This window comes from Malus sylvestris, chromosome 7 (genome assembly GCF_916048215.2).
Source record: "Malus sylvestris chromosome 7, drMalSylv7.2, whole genome shotgun sequence".
NCBI lineage: Eukaryota > Viridiplantae > Streptophyta > Magnoliopsida > Rosales > Rosaceae > Malus > Malus sylvestris.
The window spans coordinates 1,720,624-1,739,526 of record NC_062266.1 but is presented as its reverse complement, the minus strand read 5'-3'; the positions used below and the strand labels follow the sequence as shown (position 1 = coordinate 1,739,526).

The window sequence follows — 18,903 nt, the reverse complement described above, 5'->3', positions numbered from 1 at the left end:
CCGATCGTTGAATCGCTGCTTCCGAAAGACATAAGAAAGCTTTGTACATTAGAAACAGAGCTTGCAAGTTAAACTCTAAACCATTCCCCTCGACTGACCGAATGTGGTAATCATAGAGATGAATGCTTGGAGTCGAAGCAACTGCCTCGTGGAGTCCAACATCTTACACATCTTCGAGAATTGCACTTACTAATTTCTCATAAGCAGATTGAGTGAAATTATACGTGGACGGAGAAGGATGCTTGGATCGTTCCAGGGTTATATGGTTTTTACTGTGTCATAATACTTGCACAAGGAAAGTATTTCTTGTAGAATGTAGTTGCAGGATTGTGTTGGAGATCAAGTGAATTAAAAACAACACCCCAAAGCAAAGCGAAGCAAAGGACAACAGAGATCAAACAGCATACTAAAGCAAAGCATCGATCCAAATAGGCACCGCGCATCCAAGACGGGGCTTTCTCTAGTGAACAATGGAACAAAAACAGTTGGATCAATTGGTCCATAAAACAGGATCGATCCATTCTTGTTTCATTAATGTCACCAAGTTAGTTGTGTGTCATCCAAAACCAGGAGAAGCAAAGGGTTTCTCCACTCAGAGATAACAACATTAGAATATTCCAAGTATATAAAGAAACACAACTACCATTAGAATGACAGCGAACGGAATGTGCGTGTTCAAAGACATACAGACAGACCGACTGCAGAGTGCTAAAACCCAAAGAATATAAAGAGGACAGCAACATTCCAAGACAAGACTAGTATATACCATCCAACAGCGGCAGCGTCCCAATCCTCAGCATCAGCAAGATCCTGAGGACAGAGGACCTGCAGGAGGGCGAGCGGCCTTCAGAATGGAGTTCATTATTGCAGTCATCTTGCTCTTATTCGGGCAGTCCTTGATCTTGTGGTCTCGGAGCATTTTACAACAACCACAAAACATGATCCTAACAGCACGCTTCCCACCACGTAAGTTAACTATTTCATAGCCCTTGGGAGCCTCAGTTACGTTGTCTGGGAGGCCTACTTCGATGTAGGGGCATCTATCATTATAGTGGCCAACCACTCCGCAAACTTCACAAGGGACTGTGAATTTGAAAGGTCCACCAAACTTTACAAGGGGTTGTGATTTTGGAGCAGTAGTATTCTCCTCGTCAAGTTGGAGTCGAGCCATAGCCTCTTCAACCACCTTTTCTTTTTTGAGTTGAGTCCGAGAGCCTTTAACACCCGTTTTCTTCATATCTGCGTGATTGAGGAAATGTAGACAGAGATAAATTAATATATATACATATATAGAGGTATTGTGTGTGTGTACAAGCTAAGTAAGTCATATGCATTCAGGCCGGACACTTAATGACTATGTATTCTCGACGTAATTAAATCATCAAATACTTACTACTAATGCTTCATGCTAAATTACGTTATACTGTATCTGGGCTAATTTGTTAGGATAACCTAAATATGTATAAATAGCTACTTGGAAATCCAATGTAAATTGAGAAATTTGTTGAGAATTAATTCTACGGGCAAATCAAACAGAATTGCGAATATACCTAATTGATTGTGAAATCAAAATCTTGCTTAACTACAAAATTTGGTATAAAATTCTACTCAGTAACCAGGCAAATTAAACAAAATTGCTATACATAATTGATTCTGATATGAATCCCTAGAGCTATTAACAATTAAATGAAACAAAAAAAAAATACATGGGAATTATAATGAACGCAACAAATTAGGCATCTCGTTAATTAAATTCAAGCACCATAACGTTAAAAACATATGCATCGAGTTAATTGAGCTACAATTCGAAATTAGATATAATTTCTTCCTCCTCAGGAACCCTAAAACCAAAAGAAACATGCAAAAATGCATACCAAGAGAAGAGGGAGGAGTCCGTATCTCACCTCGGAGTTTCATCGGTTTGGCTGGATTCTTCCCCCGCTCGGATTCTGATCCTGGTCCGGCTACTCGGCGGCTCACGGTTTTGTCCGATAGAGATTTATTTTGGACTAAGAGAGAGATTGCAAGAGTTGAGCTTGAGGATTTTGGCGGGGGTAGTTTGTGTGGTATATATACTATACTTTTCCTGCGATTTGACAATAATACCCTTCATAACCTACTGTCGTGTCGTGGGTTAGAGCCGGTGTACTCGATGTGTTTATTTGATGGACATTGCTATTCACATATCTATTTTTATTTTTTACATATTTTTTTTAATTTTTGATCATTGGATCGAATAAATTAAGGAAGATCAATGATCAAAAATTCGATTAACAGCAAAAAATTAATAAGGATGTGTAGAAGTTAAAATGGATGTGTGGTTATCATTATCCTATTTGATTCAACAAAATATGGTTTGCTCAATTTCTAGACGTCTCAGCTCTGAGTCCTATAAATTTAAAGCAGTTTGTTTCTACCATCCAACAACTTAGATTTTTACAGTTCCGTTTCGATATGAGGCAGTATATGACGCCATAATTCATCCTCCTCGTCCTCGCCAGAGGCGGATCCATTCAGGGATCTGGGTGGTCCCAGGACCCTCCGAAGGTCCGAAGAAGTAGCCGTAACAACTTTCGAGGACCACCTGAACATGGTGGAGGAGAGGTATCAGCAGCGGTTGTTGGCTGTGCAGGCTGCAGCAGATGGAGAATGAAGAAGAAATTGTTCCCTTTTTAAGCGAATGGGCCAAAACGACTCGTTTGGATCCAATGCATTTAAAAAACACATGCACTTCTTTTTAATAGCCACATGATTCTCTCTTTTAAATATAATCGCCTTCCATTTTCTTTACAGACCCCTTAATGCCCAATAAGCCCAATGCGCTTTTTCCTCCTATTCCAATTCCCTTTTTCCTTCTACCAACCAAGCCACTATCACCTGCTCCGCTTCTCCTCTCCACCACGACCTAATTTCTTAATTTCTCCTTCTTTTTTTTATAATGTCCTAATTTCTAAGTTTAAATAATTTTTTTAGTCTTAACCCAAATTAATAATATAAAATGCTATGAAAATTGATGTGTATTGAATGAAAATTTTAGATCCCTAATATATTATAATAATCATAGATTGTAATTGATGTTGTTTTGATATTAATTTGATCATGTGTTGGTTAGTTTATATATAGACACACTTTAGTTTCATTAACTGATATAATGTTTTCTTTAATAATTGATGTGTATAAATTAGAAGTATAAACGGTATAACACGCAAAAATTATTATCGATTAGTTTGGACAATGTTATTCCAAATAGTTCAACTCTAATTTCTGATGTTTCCAATCCGACCGAATTGTTCAACTCCAATATTAGGACCACCCAATATCAAAAGTCTGGATCCACCACTGGTCCTCGCAAAAGGGTTTTTCACTCAAAAATAACAACAGCAGAATAAATCTAAGTATATGGAGAATACAACTAACCATTAGAATGGGTAGAATAAATCCAAGTATATAGAGAATACAACTAACGTTAGAATGAAGACGGACGGAACGTGCTTGTTCAAAGACATACATGACATACGTACATACAGACCGACTACAGAGTGCTCAAACCCAACGAAAATACGGAGGACAGCAACATTCCAAGACTAGACTAGATATAATCATCCAACAGCGGCAGCGTCCCAATCCTGAGCATCAGCAAGATCAGGAGGTGAGAGGACCTACAGGAGGGGCCTTCCGAAGGGAGTTTTTTCGTGCAATGATTTTGCTCTTATGCGGGCAGTCATTGTTCTGATGGTGACAATAACCACATACCATACTAACAGCATGCCTCTCACCACGGAAGGTAACTATTTCATAGCCCTTGCCAACCTCAGTTACGTTGTTTGGAACACGTATCATGTAGGGGCAATCATCATTTAAGTGGCCAACCACTCCGCAAACTTTACAAGGGATTGTGAATTTGATGTATTCTCCTCGTTAACTTGGAGTTGAGCCATACCCTCTTGAACAACATTTTCATTTTTGAGTTGAGTTGGAGAGTCTTTAACAGCCATTTTATTCATATCTGTGTGTTTGAGGAAATGCAGATAGAGATACATTTTTCAGAAGATGCAGATAGAGATATTAATACATATATACAAGTATTGTGTGTGAATCAGCTAAGTAAGCCATCTGTACTCAGGCCGGGCACTATATTACTCTGTCTTCTCCATCTCATTAGATCATCAAATACTTACTGCTAATGCTTCATGCTAAATTACGTTCTACTGTATCTGGGCCGTATAATTTGTGAGGATAACCTAAATATGTATACATATAGCTACTTGAAAGTCCTACGTAAGGTAGGAAATTTGTTTGAGTTAATTCTACACAAGTAAAGTAACGGGGCAAATCAAACAGAATTGCGAATGTACTTAATTGATTGTGAAACCAAAATCTTGTCTAGCTACAAAATTTGGTTTAAAATTCTACTCAGTAACCAGGAAAATTAAACAAAATTGAGATACCTAATTGATCCTGACATGAATCCCGAGAGCTATTAATAATTAAATGAAACAAAAAATAATAATACATGGGAATTATTATGAACTCAAAAAATTAGGCATCATGTCAATTAAATTCAAGGACCGTAACCCTAAAAACATATGCAGATTGAAAACAGAGCCCAATTAATTAAGCTGCAAATTCGGAATTACAGATAATCTTCTTCCTCAGAGACCCTAAAAACAAACACACACAAAATTGAAAATCATAGCAAGAGATAGGAGTCCGGATCTCACCTTGGAGTTTCTTCGGTCCGGAGGGGGACTTGAAATTGGATCTGGTGACTTCGAGTCGGCGGTTCCCCATGGTTTTGATTGAGACCAACTCCAATGGTGAGCTAAAAGCCAAATTTCCCCCCAAACCCAATCCAACCCAAGGGGAAAATTTGGACTAAATGCTAAATGTTAAACCAAGGCCAAATTCCTCCCAAAATTTAACCCAAAAATCGGATTGGGCTCCACCGAACCGAGTGAAAAGGGGCGTTTGTGCGCCAAACGCAGCCCACCCACTCGCCCAACTCGCGCGATGCCTCAGACAGCGAGGGCCCCACCCATGTGGGCTTGTCAGCCACGTTCCGCAGCGCCTCCAACGGCTACTTCCATCCAACAGTCACGATCTACAGGCCGTTGGTTAATCCAATGGCCTAGATTTTTTTTTTTTTTTAATTTATATATTATTGAATCCAACGATTGAGATCTAATATAATCAAATCTAACGGGTCGTACCCAGTGCACAAGGCTCCCGCTTTACGCAGGGTCTGGGAGAGGTGAATGTCGGCTAGCCTTACCCCCATTTATGGAGAGGCTGCTCCCAAGTCTCGAACCCGAGACCTACCGCTCATGGGCGAAGGCACTTGCCATCGCACCAAGTGCGACCTCTAACGATAAAAAAAAAAGATCTAACTGCCCAAATTTAAATCTAACGATAAAAAAAAAAGATCTAACTGCCCAAATTTAAATCCAACGGCTAAAATAATTTTAAAAAAATTATTTAACTCAAAATTCACCCAATGTTGAAGGATTGGTGAAAGTTGAAGGCTTGCTTTGTGAAAAATTTAATAATTTTTCAATATTTATCGGAATTTAAACTTTTTTAGATTAAAATGTTCATAAAATTAATTTACGATAGTCTACATATTTTTTTTTAAATTAATTTAACAAAAAAAAAAACCTAAATTCATTCTTTAATAATATCGGGCTAAACTTTTAGGCCGGAACGGTTAAAAAAGGTCGTACCCAGTGCACAAGCTCCCGCTTTACGCAGGGTCTGGGAGAGGTGAATGTCGGCTAGCCTTACCCCCATTTATAGAGAGGCTACTCTCAAATATTTTCTAGGCCGGAACGGTTGAAGCAGAAAAATTGTTTCTAGGCTAAAAGCTAAATTTTTCGGACTAAAATATTTAGCTTTTAGCCCAACCATTGGAGATGGTCTGAGAGAGAGAGAGAGGCGAGCGAATTTGGGGCTTCTGGGGAGAAGGGCGCTAACTAGGTGTTTTTATATACCATACTTTTTCATTTATTTGACCATAATGCCCTTCACATTTAACCGATTGGCTGTCTGCGGTGCATTGTCATATAAATGCCAGATCACTCCTCCTCGGATCATCTCTAATTCTTGGGTTAAAATCTAAAATTTTTAACTCAAAAAATTTAGATTTTAACATAGAAATAGTTTTTCTCCTCCAACCTTTAAGGGGTTAAAATATTAGCCCGATATTATTAAAGAATGATTTTAGGATAATTTTTTTCTTAAAGTAACTTTAAAAAAATATTTAGATTCCGATAAATATTGAAAAATCATTAAACCGACATCATGAAACTCATGGAACACTACCAAAGAATATGAAACACGTAAAATTTTATTTTTAATTACTTTAGCCGTTGGATTTAAATTTGGACCGTTTGATATTTTTTTTACCGTTAGATTTGATTAAATTAGATATTAACCGTCAAATTCAATGAATTTACAAATCTAAAACTACAAAATATATACATATATGGTGAGTCAACCTCACTAACCCAAGGGAGAATCCTGGGCTAAATTTGCCCCAAAATTGAGTTTTGAGTTTTAACTCATATTTGCCCCAGTGGTTGGAGCAAGTTAGGGTAAGTTTAGAACCTAAAATTTAAATTTTACTCCAAAGGTTGGAGTAGGTCTCAAGAAGCGATATTCAATTTGCAGGGATATAGTTTGGTATATTAACTAGTTGAAATTTTCATTTTTCAAATTTTCACCCAATAATATTATTACGTTTTATATACTAGACTGTGTTCCTATCACACGGAAAAAAAAATTCATCCGAAAAAAGTACTTAACAATGAAAATTTTTGGAACCTTCTACATGCACAAAGACAATAATTGATGGGCTTCAAGAGAAGAAAAAAGCTTGGGTTGTTAGTTTAGAAAAAATTAATATTAAAACATTTTAAGTTGCACTCGCTAAACTAACATTTGGGTTATTTAGTTAGCTACAATAACAAAAATTTAAACATGTGTTGGAGTATGAATTCGTCACAAGACTCTCAACCAAGTAGAATAACTTAAAGCATGTGGGTAGGGTTTTAGGATTGATCATGTAACTTATCTAACCATGCGATAAGATGCTATCCCATCTTCATTTATTTTCTTCTAGACTTTTATCGACGTCGACATTTATAGAATTGAAAAACTAATAGTATCAATCATGTAGACGACATGTCAATAATCGATAATGTATCACTATTGAACGGTTCGACGACCCACTTGTGTAGAAAGTCTTACACTAAATTTTCTCCTTCCCATAAGCACATAGAATTATTTGAATAAGTTCTTAAACATGTAATGGAATTCATATTGAAGAAAGTTGAGGTTCAAACATAAAACCAATTGGTAATATGAGGAGGTAGCCAAACATTTTATAAGCCTTGCAAGATTCTAAAACCAATTTTTAGAATTTGATGGGAGTGGAACAGCCTTTGTTGCTATTGTACTCTTTTCTGGAGTTGGTGTGGCAGTAGAATCAAGGATTACATATCTTCCTCCATTGACCAAGAGTGATATTCTTTCTTTTTTGTATTGTTTTATTCAGTTCTAGTGTTTTTGTTACTTTATTGTTAATATCGTTTGTTTTTGTGTTTTTCAGCTTTATATCCTCAACATAAACTTCACATTATTAGAGATGATCCTCCTGTTTTAGCAGGATGATGTCATTCTAATATTGAGAGGATGACGCTAATTCATCATTTGAAAAGTAATGCGAAAAAGAAAAATCTTTAAAATATTGTAAAACTTGGCAGAGACTATCTGAGCACCAAGACTGAAAGATTTAATGTCCAGTGCTACGTATGCTCGGTTGAACGAGGGGTACGTTACTAATTTGTTAGATTTAATATTATGGTATCTTGATTCGATTGATTCGATTCACTTTTATAGTAATTTTGCTTTTTTGCTTTATTTTGGTTGTGATATGTAGGATCCCCTAGCTCACAAAATTTGCATACCCCAGAGTGTCACAAAAACGATTGATAATGTGAGCTAGGACTACTACGTAGCACAACCAAAATAAACCAAAAAAGCAAAATTAATAACTATAAAAGTGAATCGAATCAAGATACCATAATATTAAATCTAACAAATTAGTAACATACCCCTCGTTCAACCGTAGCACTAGACATTAAATCTTTCAGTCTTAGTGCTCAGATAGTCTCTGCCAGGTTTTTACTATATTTTTAAGATTTTTCTTTTTCGCATTACTTTTCAAATGATCAATTAGCGTCATCCCCTCAATATTAGAATGGCACCATCCTGCTAAAACAGGACGATCATCTCTAATAATGTGAAGTTTATGCTGAGGATATAAAGCTGAAAAACATAAAAACAAATGATATTAACAATAAAGTAACAAAAAAAACACTAGAACTGAATAAAACAATACAAAAAAAAGAAAAAAGAAGAATGAATATCACTCTTGGTCAATGGAGGAAGAGATGTAATCCTCGATTCTACAGCCACACCAACTCCAGAAAAGAGTACAATAGCAACAAAGGCTGTTCTACTCCCATCAAATTCTAAAAATAAAAAATGAATAAACAAAAAACTCAGTCCAACCAAATTGATTAATAAAATATGATCAAATAAGTCCAACCAAATTGTTCCACCCCATCAAAATATGTATAAATAGCTACTTGAAATTCCTACGTAAAGTAAGAAATTTGTTGAGAGTTAATTCTACACAAGGAAAGTAACAAGGATAATCAAACAGAATTGCGAATATACTTAATTGATAGTGAAATTAAAATCTTGCCTAGCTACAAAATTTGGTTTAACATTCTACTCGGTAACCAGGAATTAAACAAAGTTGAGATACCTAATTGATTCTGATCTGAATCCCTAGAGCTATTAATAATTAAATGAAACCAAAGAAAACAATAATACATGGGAATTATTATGAAAACAAAAAATTAGGCATCATGTCAATTAAATTCAAGCACCGTAACCCTAAAAACATATGCAGATTAAAAGCAGAGCCCTTAATTAAGCTGCAAATTCGGAATTACAGATAATCTTTTTCTTCCTCAAAGACCCTAAAAACAAAAACAAACAAAGTTAAAAAGCATAGCAAGAGATAGGAGTCCGGATCTCACCTCGGAGTTTCTTCGGTCCGGCGAAGGACTTGAAATTGGATCTGGTGACTCCGAGTAGGCGGCCCTCCACTCCATGGTTTTGATTGAGAGAGAGATAGACGAGCGGATTTAGGGCTTCTGGGAGGAGGGCGCTAACAGGGTGTTTTTATATACTGTAACTTTTCGTTTATTTGACCATAATGCCATTCACATTTAACCGATTGGCTGTCTGCGGTGTATTGTTATATAAATGCCAGACCATTTTACTTCCCTCGGAAGCGATTTTCAATTTGAGGGGGTTGAATATTTTTTTTTTCTTCAAATTTTCAAATATTTATATTATTACACTTTATGTACCGGATCATATTTCTGGCTGATAAATTTATCATCCGGAAAGAGTACTTAATAATTAAATTTTTTGGAACCTTCTACATGCACAAAGGTCATAATTGATGGGCTTCAAGAGAAGAAAAAGGCTTGGGTTGTTAGTTTCGAAAAAGAAAAACTAATATTAGAACATTTTAAGTTGCGCACGCTAAACCAGCATTTGGGTAATTTAGTTAGCTCCAATAACAAAAATTTAAACATGGGTTGCCATAAGATGCTATCCCATCTTCATTTATTTTCACCTAGACCTCTATCGACATGGACATTTATATAATTGAAAAACCAATTGTATAAATCATGTAGACGGCATGTCAATAGTCGACAATGTATCAATATGTTTATATCGATACGGAATGGTTGAACGACCCACTTGTTTTGGAAGTCTTACCCTAAATTTTCTCCTTCCCATAAGTACATAGAATTATTTGAATAAGTTTTTAAACATGTAATGCAATTCATACTAAAAAAAGTTAAGGTTACACTAGGGGTGGGCAAACGGGTCCTGGACCCACGGGTCGGGGCGGGTACATGCGGTTCGAGACGGGTACGGGGCGAGTCCAAAAATTAAAAATAAAAAATGGGGCGGGGCAGGTCGGTTCCTAGTAAATAACGGGGCAGGCCGGTTCTAAAACACGGAGAAAACGGGCCCCCGGCCTGGGCCGTTAATTACCTAAATCTCTATCGTTTATCTATCCATCACCCTCCCTCTCTTATTTTCTCCCTAACTCTCAGACGCAATTCACTCTCTCAAACTCTCCCCTCACCCTCTTTTTCTATCCCGACTCCGAGTCTCCTCCCTCGATCTCTCCTCCTTGAAACTTCTTTCCTCTCTCGTCTCAGACCTCAATCTCGAGCCCAGACTTCCATCTCTGTACATCGACTCTCCACATCTCCTACCCATATTGACTGAGTCGACCTCGACTGTGTCGACATCATAGCAGCCAACCACCATCACCATCGTGGCATCCTCTCATAACTCTCCATCGTGGCATCCTTAGGTAATTTATGAATTGAGGTTTTTGATTTAGGAATTTAGGGTTTTTACATAAGCTTTTTGATTGATTAGGGTTTCTGATTTTGTGGGTTTTTGACTTTGTGGGTTTCTGATTTTGTAATGACGAGGGTGGGATCCGTGGAAGACAATGTCTCTTGTTCAATTGTGTGTTAGGGTCAACGGCTCCAACCGAAGTTGATGGTGTGGCTGGGCTCAAGCACGAATGTAGACTCAACGAGGTTGTCCCAGGCTCCTACTTCTCTTCTTCTTGGCATCTAATTTATGTTTTATTTTGAATTCGAATGTGGGGATTTAGGAATTAGAGATTCAGTTCATTTGCTTGAAAACTTCATAAAAATGTTGGGGATTTAGCTTAATTAGGGATTCAGTTTCATTTTATTTTTTGATGAATTCGATATTGTAATTGAAGATTTTTATTTATTTATTAATTTGTTCTATTTGGGGATTTAGGTTGGGGTTGGGGCGTGAGAAATGCTTGAAAACTGTTTGATCCCCTGCATAACCCAGATCACAAATTTTTCAAAAGATCGGAAAAATGTTTATTATGTGTGGTTTGTTGATCAGTGAGATGTGGCAAGCGGACTTTGCGATGGAAACAGGGGGTCGCGGGATGGTGGCAGTATGCCCAATCGAAAAAGAAAAACAAATAGTTAGACCCGTGGACCTGTCCCGAACCGGCCCATTTGAAATGGGCCGAGTTAGTCCAGTTCCCATATTCAAAATACCTCTACCCGACCCCGCCCACCCCGTTACATTTTAAAACAGGTAGGGCCAGGTTCCTTCAAATTTGGGCCCGGCCTGGCCCGTGCCCACCCCAAGGTTACACTATAAAACTAATTGTCAGTATTGTAAAAAGAGATATACAATACCAACTCACAAAAACATAAATCACCAACTATTAAAATAAATGCCAGAGTAAATACTTGATAAAAATGAAAGAAAATCCAAAACAAATACACAACAAAATCGAAAATCCAAAAAATAAAAATAAAAAAAACCTTATAAAACAGAAAAAAAATAGATTTAACCCAAGAAAAAAAATAGAAATAAAATAGTTATGCAGATATAAATCATCATACGAGGTATATATCATCATACCAAAATACTAAAGATTGGGCCACAACAGATATCATGGACAACACTTGATTCAAAAATACGCATTGGGCCGGCCCGTTTAAAAAAAAAAAAGTGATTGAATCTAAGAAATTGTAACATCCCACATCGTTCAGGGGAGTGATCCTTAAATATATATTTTCATCCCTACCTAGCATGAGACATTTTGGGAGCTCACTGGCTTCGGGTTCCGTAAGAACTCTGAAGTTAAGCGAGAATGAGGTCAAAGCACTCCCAGGATGGGTGACCCACTGAGAAGTTGCTCCTGAGTTCCAAAAAATAAAACCGTGAGGGAATGATAAGCCCAAAGCGGACAATATCGTGCTACAGTGGTGGAACTGGCCCGGAAAGTGGTTCGTCCCGGGCCGGGATGTGACAATTGGTATCAGAGCCATCCCTGGCCAAAAGTGTGCCAACGTAATATTGTGCTACAGTAGTGGAACTGGCCCAGGAAGTGGTCCATCCCAGGCCGGATGTGACAATTGGTATCAGAGCCAATCCATAACCAGAAGTGTGCCGACGAGGACGTTGGGCCCCTAAAAGGGGTGGATTGTAACATCACACATCGTTCAGGGGGGTGATAAATGTATATTTCCATCTTTACCTATCACGAGGCCTTTGGGAGCTCACTGGCTTCGGATTCCGTAGGAACTCCGAAGTTAAGCGAGAAGGAGGCCAAAGCACTCTCAGGATGGGTGACCCACTAGGAAGTTGCTCGTGAGTTCCCAAAAACAAAACCGTGAGGGAATGGTAAGCCCAAAACTGAAAATATCGTGCTACGGTAGTGGAACTGGCCTGGGAAGTGGCCGGACCAGTATGTGATAGAAATCATACCTGAAAAAAAATTAGAAGGTGGCCGGATTTGATGGACATACGAAGCTCTAAATCATAAGACAACATGAAATAAGGAGATCTGAAAAGAAAAAAAAATACATTAAGATCTCCCTATTTCATCTCACATCATGATTTGGGGGTATCCTCCTGACCCTAAGAATTTCCGGAAGATGTATTTTTCATTAGGAAACATGAAATAGAAGAGATCTGAAAACAGAAGGAAAAAAAAAAATTGAACATGAAATTCTTCTGAACTGCTGATAATTGTCTGCAGCGGATTTTGCTTTTGAGGGGAAATGTCTATGTACTTAGGCTTTGACTCCAACTGAACCTATGGCTTTGATTTTTATAGCTGCACGTACGTCTCTCCAACTTTAACCTAATCACCGTAGCATCTCAGCCGTTGAAACTAAGCAATCTAACGGCGGTGCGTATTATTGGGCCCCGCGAGAATTCGATCTATTTTTTTTATGTAATTCTCCGCGTGAAATTCATCTTTTGGTAATGTTTCAGAAAAATTGTACCATTTATCTCTAGTGAAAAATGAGAGATTTTGTAGCCAGTTAGGAACCCGGCATGTTACAATATATATTATTATATAAATTGTGCGATACTTATTCTTAAAATTTAACCGAATTATAAATAAAATATCTCTATAATTATTTATATAATAACACGTAATGTATCACTCGAGATTGAAAATTTCTCCATCTCCTCAAAGGGAAATAGTAAATTGGAAATGGAGACTGATTGGGGAACTCACGTGAAAAAAGGATAAAATATTAGGGTATGTTATCCACATATCCTATCTTACTTCTCACGTATCCTTTGTTAATTTATGTTCGTTGATGCGGCTGCATCCCTAAATGTGATGGCGGTGGCGGACTGCTCAATTGCTGCTTTAAAGTAGCATTCTCGGCCATAACATAAGAAATCCTATTGTTCAAATTAGCAATAGTTGAATGCATAGATAGCCCTCACCTTGTCCTCAAGCTCCTCCACATAATGCTGTTTCCTTTGCCTAGAAAGCTGAGCACTTTCTCTGTTCCGTATCAATCTCGCCTTCCTCTTATCTTGCTCGTCATTCGCACTCGCACTCACATTCACAGAAGCGGCATTGTTGTTGTTGTTGTTGTTCTCCGACCCCCCGATACTTGGCACTTCACGACTCCATGTTGCCTTCATTGCTCTCTTTCTTCCTTTTCACAATGTAGTTTTTCGCCATTTCGTCCTCCACCTTAATCTTCTCATCATCCGAATTACAAATCGCATTGGAAGAAACAGAATTGCCCGAATGTGAATTCGAGTCCACCGCCTCGGAAATCCCAGAGCCCTGAGACAAAGCAGGCCCACCGGAATTCTCCGAACACCCATTTGACAAGGCCGGACAATTCTGAAACCTGGAAACGTCCAGAGCCCCCTCCAACAGCGGCAGCATCCTGTGGTCAGCAGACCTGCAGGAGGGCGATCGGCCTTCAGAATAGAGTTCATTATTGCAGTCTCGCTCTTATTCGGGCAGTCCTTGATCTTGTGGTCACGGAGCATTTTACAACAACCACAAAACATGATCCTAACAGCACGCTTCCCTCCACGAAAGGTAACTATTTCATAGCCCTTGGGAGCCTCAGTTACGTTGTCTGGGAGGCCTACTTTGATGTAGGGGCATCTATCATTATAGTGGCCAACCACTCCGCAAACTTCAGAAGGGACTGTGAATTTGAAAGGCCTAGCAAACTTTACATGGGGTTGTGAATTTGGAGTAGTAGTATTCTTGTTAAGTTCGAGTTGAGCCATAGCCTCTTCAACAACCTTTTCTTTTTTGAGTTGAGTCGGGTTAACACCTGTTTTCTTCATATCTGTGTGTTTGAGGAAATGTAGACAGATATACATTAAAATATATATATATATATATATATATGTAGGTATTGTGTGTGTGTGTGTATAAGCTAAGTCATATGCATTCAGGCCGGACACTTAATGACTATGTATTCTGGACGTAATTAAATCATCAAATACTTACTACTAATGCTTCATGCTAAATTACTTTATACTGTATCTGGGCTAATTTGTTAGGATAACCTAAATATGTAGAAATAGCTACTTGGAAATCCCATGTAAATTGGGAAATTTGTTGAGAATTAATTCTATGGGCAAATCAAACAGAATTGCGAATATACCTAATTGATTGTGAAATCAAAATCTTGCTTAACTACAAAATTTGGTATAAAATTCTACACAGTAACCAGGCAAATTAAACAAAATTGCTATACATAATTGATTCTGATATGAATCCCTAGAGCTATTAACAATTAAATGAAACAAAAAAAAAATACATGGGAATTATTATGAACGCAAAAAATTAGGCATCTCAATTAAATTCAAGCACCATAACGTTAAAAACATATGCATCGAGTTAATTGAGCTACAATTCGAAATTAGAGATAATCTTCTTCCTCCTCAGGAACCCTAAAACCAAAAGAAACATGCAAAAATGCATACCAAGAGAAGAGGGAGGAGTCCGCATCTCACCTCGAAGTTTCATCGGTTTGGCTGGATTCTTCCCCCGCTCGGATTCTGATCCTGGTCCTGCTATTCGGCGGCTCACGGTTTTGTCCGAGAGAGATTATTTTGGACGTAGAGAGAGAGATTGCAAGAGTTGAGTTTGAGGATTTTGGCGGGGGTAGTTTGTGTGGTATATATACTATACTTTTCCAGCGATTTGACAATAATACCCTTCACATTTAACCTATTTACCGCCATGTCTTGGATCGGTGTACTCTGTTTCCCAAAAACTGCTTTATTTGATGTGCATTGCTATTCACACATTTATCTTTATTTTTTACATATTTTTTTTTATTTTCGATCATTGGATCAAATGAATTAAGGAAGATCAATGACCAAAAATTCGATCAACCGCAAAAAATTAATAGGGATGTGCAGAAGTTAAAATGGACATGGTTAGCACTATCCTATTTGGTTCTATCAGGTACCAGACGGGACGGAACAGAACGGGACTAGACGGAACGGGACGGGACGGGATGGAATATGACGGAATAGATGATGTAAATATTGAAAAAGATTTTGAGAAATTTTGTCATAAAATGTTATAAATTTGTGTTCCACGGATGTGGAACAGGTCGTTCCAGGAGGAAGAGGTGAAACGAAAAATCAGCTAAATTTCGTCCAATGGGACAACCCATTCCACAGTTTTTAGGCGCACCAAACGTGGAACGGAACGGCTCATCCCGTTCCATCCCGTCCCGTCCCACGTACCAAACGGTACCTCAACGAACTAATTCAACAAGATATGGTTTGCTCAGTTTTTAGATGTCTCAGCTCTGAGTCCTATAAATTTAAAGCAGTTTGTTTCTGCCATCCAACAACTTAGATTTTTACAGTTCCGTTTCGATATGAGGCAGTATACGACGCCATAATTCATCCTCCTCGTCCTCGCAAAGGGTTTTTTCACTCAGAAATAACACCAGTAGAATAAATCTAAGTATATGGAGAATACAACTAACCATTAGAATGAGTAGAATAAATCCAAGTATATAGAGAATACAACTAACGTTAGAATGACGGGACGGAACGTGCTTCTTCAAAGACATACATGACATACGTACAGACAGACTGACCACAGAGTGCTAAAATCCAAAGAAAACGAACAGGACAGCAGCATTCCAAGACAAGAGTAGATATAACCATCCAAATCGGCAGTGCCGCCGCAATCCTGAGCATCAGCAAGATCAGGAGGTGAGAGGACCTACAGGAGGGGGCTTCCGAAGGGAGTTCTTCCATGCAATGATTTTGCTCTTATGCGGGCAGTCATCGCTCTGGTGGTCAGCGCTGATATGACAATAACCACATAACATCCTAACAGCATGCTTCTCACCACGGAAGGTAACTATTTCATAGCCCTTGCCAACCTCAGTTACATTGTTTGGAACACGTTTCATGTAGGGGCAATCATCATTCAAGTGGCCAACCACACCGCAAACTTTACAAGGGATTGTGAATTTGAAAGGTCTAGTAAATACGACTGCGCTGCGCGTTTTCCTCTCTTCTGGTTTTGGAGTAGTAGTATTCTTCTCGTTAAGTTGGAGCTCAGCCATACCCTCTTGAACAAAATTTTCTTTTTTTAGTTAGTCGGAGAGTCTTTAACAGCCGTTTTCTTCATATCTGTGTGTTTGCGGAAATGTAGATAGACATAAATTTTTTAGAAGATTTAGATAGAGATAAATTATATATATATATATATGTATGTATGTATTGTGTGTGAATCAGCTAAGTAAGCCATCTGGATTCAGGCAATACAGAATTGTGATCAGGGGCGAATGCATATTGGGACCAAAGTGGTCCCAGCACCACCCGAAGTCTGGGGGATTTACAAGTGAAGGTCTTCCAAGAACCCTTGGAATGTTTCGTATATGTGCCCACCAAGTGTTTGATTTGATGTAATGCTTATATATATATTTCTACAGGTTTCATCAACAACACTGACAAATTTTCTTGACATCACTTATCAGTGAATAAACTAAATTTCTTATTTGCACGTTTTGGACTTTGTTTCTATTTAAAAAATTTGGACATTTAATATTGGGACACCAAAAGTTCGAATATTGAATCCGCAACTGATTGCGAATATACTTAATTGATTATGAAACGAAAATCTTGCTTGGCTACAAAATTTGGTTTCAAATTGTACTCGGTAGCCAGGCAAATTAAACAAAATTGTGATACCTAATTGATTGTGATATGAATCCTTGAGCTATTAGCAATTAAATGAAACATAAGAAATAATGCATGGGAATTATTATGAACACAAAAATTAGGCATCACGTTAATTAAATTCAGGCACCGACGAACCGTAACCCTAAAAACATATGCATCGAGTCAATTGACCTGCAAATTCGAAACGACAGATAATCTTCTTCCGCATTACAAACTCTAAAACCAAAACAAATATGAAAAAAAGCATACCAAGAGAAGAGGGAGGAGTCCGGATCTCACCTCGGAGTTTCATCGGTATGGCTGGTTTCTTCCCCCGCCGGGATTCTGATCCTGCTCCGGCTACTCGGCGGCTCATGATTTTGTCAGAGAGAGAGAGAGATTTTATTGGGACGAAGAGAGAGAGAGAGAGAGAGAGAGAGATTGCATGAAATAAGTTTGAGAATTTTCTGATTTTGGCGGGGGCTATTTTAGTTTAGGTGCTACATATACACTATACTTTTCCTACCATTTGACCGTGATACCCTTCACGTTCAACCTATTTACCGTCGTGTCATGGGTTAGGGTCGGTGCACTCGATAAAAACAGCTTGATTTGATTTCAATTAACAAACTAATCCAACAAGATATGTTTTGCTCAGTTCTTAGACGTCTCAACTCTCAGTCATATAAATTTTGAGCAGTTCGTTTCTGCCATCCAACAACTTGATTTTTACAGTTCTGTTTCTTAGAGATACATTAATATATATATATATATATGTATGTATATATGTATACACACACAAATACGTGTGTGTGTGTAAGCTAGTAATTAAGCCGTTTGGATTCAGGCCGGGCACCATATTACTCTGTATTCTCCATCTTATTAAATCATCAAATACTTACTACTAAAGTTTCATGCCAAATACGTTCTTCTGTATCTGGGTGGCTAATTTGTTAGGATAACCTAAATATTTTAAATAGCTACATGAAAATCCTACATAAAGTAGGAAATTTGTTGAGAATTAGTTCTGCACAAGTAATCGGGTGCACAAGTAATCGGGCAAATCAAACAGAGTTGTGAACAAGGCCTGATGTACATTGGGACCAAGGTGATCCCAGGATCACCCGACGTATGGGGATATATGAATTTGAAGGTCCACCAAGAAGACTTTGAATGTTTTGTACATGTGCCCACAAAATGTTTGATGTAATATTAGTATGCATATCTCGACAAGTTGCGTCGATAATTCTTGACAAATTCTCTCGATATCACTCATCAATGAATAAACTATATTTTATTGCGTGTTCCACACTCTATTTCTCAAAAATTCAAATACTGAATCCGCCACGAATTGCGAATGTACTTAATTGATTGTGAAATGAAAATCTTGCTTAGCTACAAAATTTGGTTTAAAATTCTACTTGGTGGCCGGGCAAATTAAACCAAATTGCGATACCTAATTGATTGTGATATGAATCCCTAGAGCTATTAATAATTAAATGAAACAAAAATAATAATACATGCGAATTATTATGTACACACAAAATTTGGCATCACGTTAATCAAATTCAAGCACAGTAACCCTAAAAACATATGCATCGAATTAACTGAGCTGCAAATTCGAAATTAGATATAATCTTCTTCCTCCTCACAAACCCTAAAACCAAACCAACGTGCAAAAAAGCATACCAAGAAAAGAGGGAGGAGTCCGGATCTCACCTCGGAGTTTCATCGGTTTTGGTGGATTCTTCCTTCGCC

At 37.9% G+C, this 18,903-nt stretch overlaps 2 protein-coding genes, 1 long non-coding RNA gene and 1 pseudogene across 5 annotated transcripts; all 4 read right to left on the bottom strand.

Annotated features, from left to right (window-relative positions):
• Positions 1 to 494: 494 nt before the first annotated feature.
• LOC126628394 (uncharacterized) lies at positions 495 to 2,040 on the bottom strand. Its single transcript, XM_050298066.1, has 2 exons — positions 1,875 to 2,040; positions 495 to 1,239 (listed from the first exon to the last, which is right to left on the bottom strand). The coding sequence occupies exons 1-2, from the start codon at positions 1,915 to 1,917 to the stop codon at positions 800 to 802; spliced, it is 483 nt and encodes a 160-aa protein (XP_050154023.1). The 5' UTR covers positions 1,918 to 2,040; the 3' UTR covers positions 495 to 799.
• Positions 495 to 15,110, bottom strand: LOC126628392 (uncharacterized). Of its 2 annotated transcripts, XM_050298065.1 has the most exons (3): positions 14,935 to 15,110; positions 13,890 to 14,291; positions 495 to 825 (listed from the first exon to the last, which is right to left on the bottom strand). In XM_050298065.1, exons 1-3 carry the CDS (start codon positions 14,975 to 14,977, stop codon positions 800 to 802), a joined length of 471 nt encoding a protein of 156 aa, XP_050154022.1. In that variant the 5' UTR covers positions 14,978 to 15,110; the 3' UTR covers positions 495 to 799. The 2 variants fall into 2 exon arrangements, with proteins under 2 accessions (XP_050154022.1, XP_050154021.1); XM_050298064.1 differs by lacking the exon at positions 495 to 825 and having other exon boundaries at positions 13,073 to 14,291; positions 14,965 to 15,110.
• Positions 3,399 to 9,315, bottom strand: LOC126628396 (uncharacterized). Of its 2 annotated transcripts, none has more exons than XR_007625406.1 (2): positions 9,108 to 9,315; positions 3,399 to 4,006 (listed from the first exon to the last, which is right to left on the bottom strand). It is a non-coding gene; the product is annotated as an uncharacterized LOC126628396 (long non-coding RNA). The 2 variants fall into 2 exon arrangements; XR_007625405.1 differs by lacking the exon at positions 9,108 to 9,315 and adding an exon at positions 4,722 to 5,377.
• Positions 15,111 to 15,925: 815 nt separating the features above from the next.
• LOC126628393 (uncharacterized) lies at positions 15,926 to 18,858 on the bottom strand (annotated as a pseudogene).
• Positions 18,859 to 18,903: the final 45 nt, after the last annotated feature.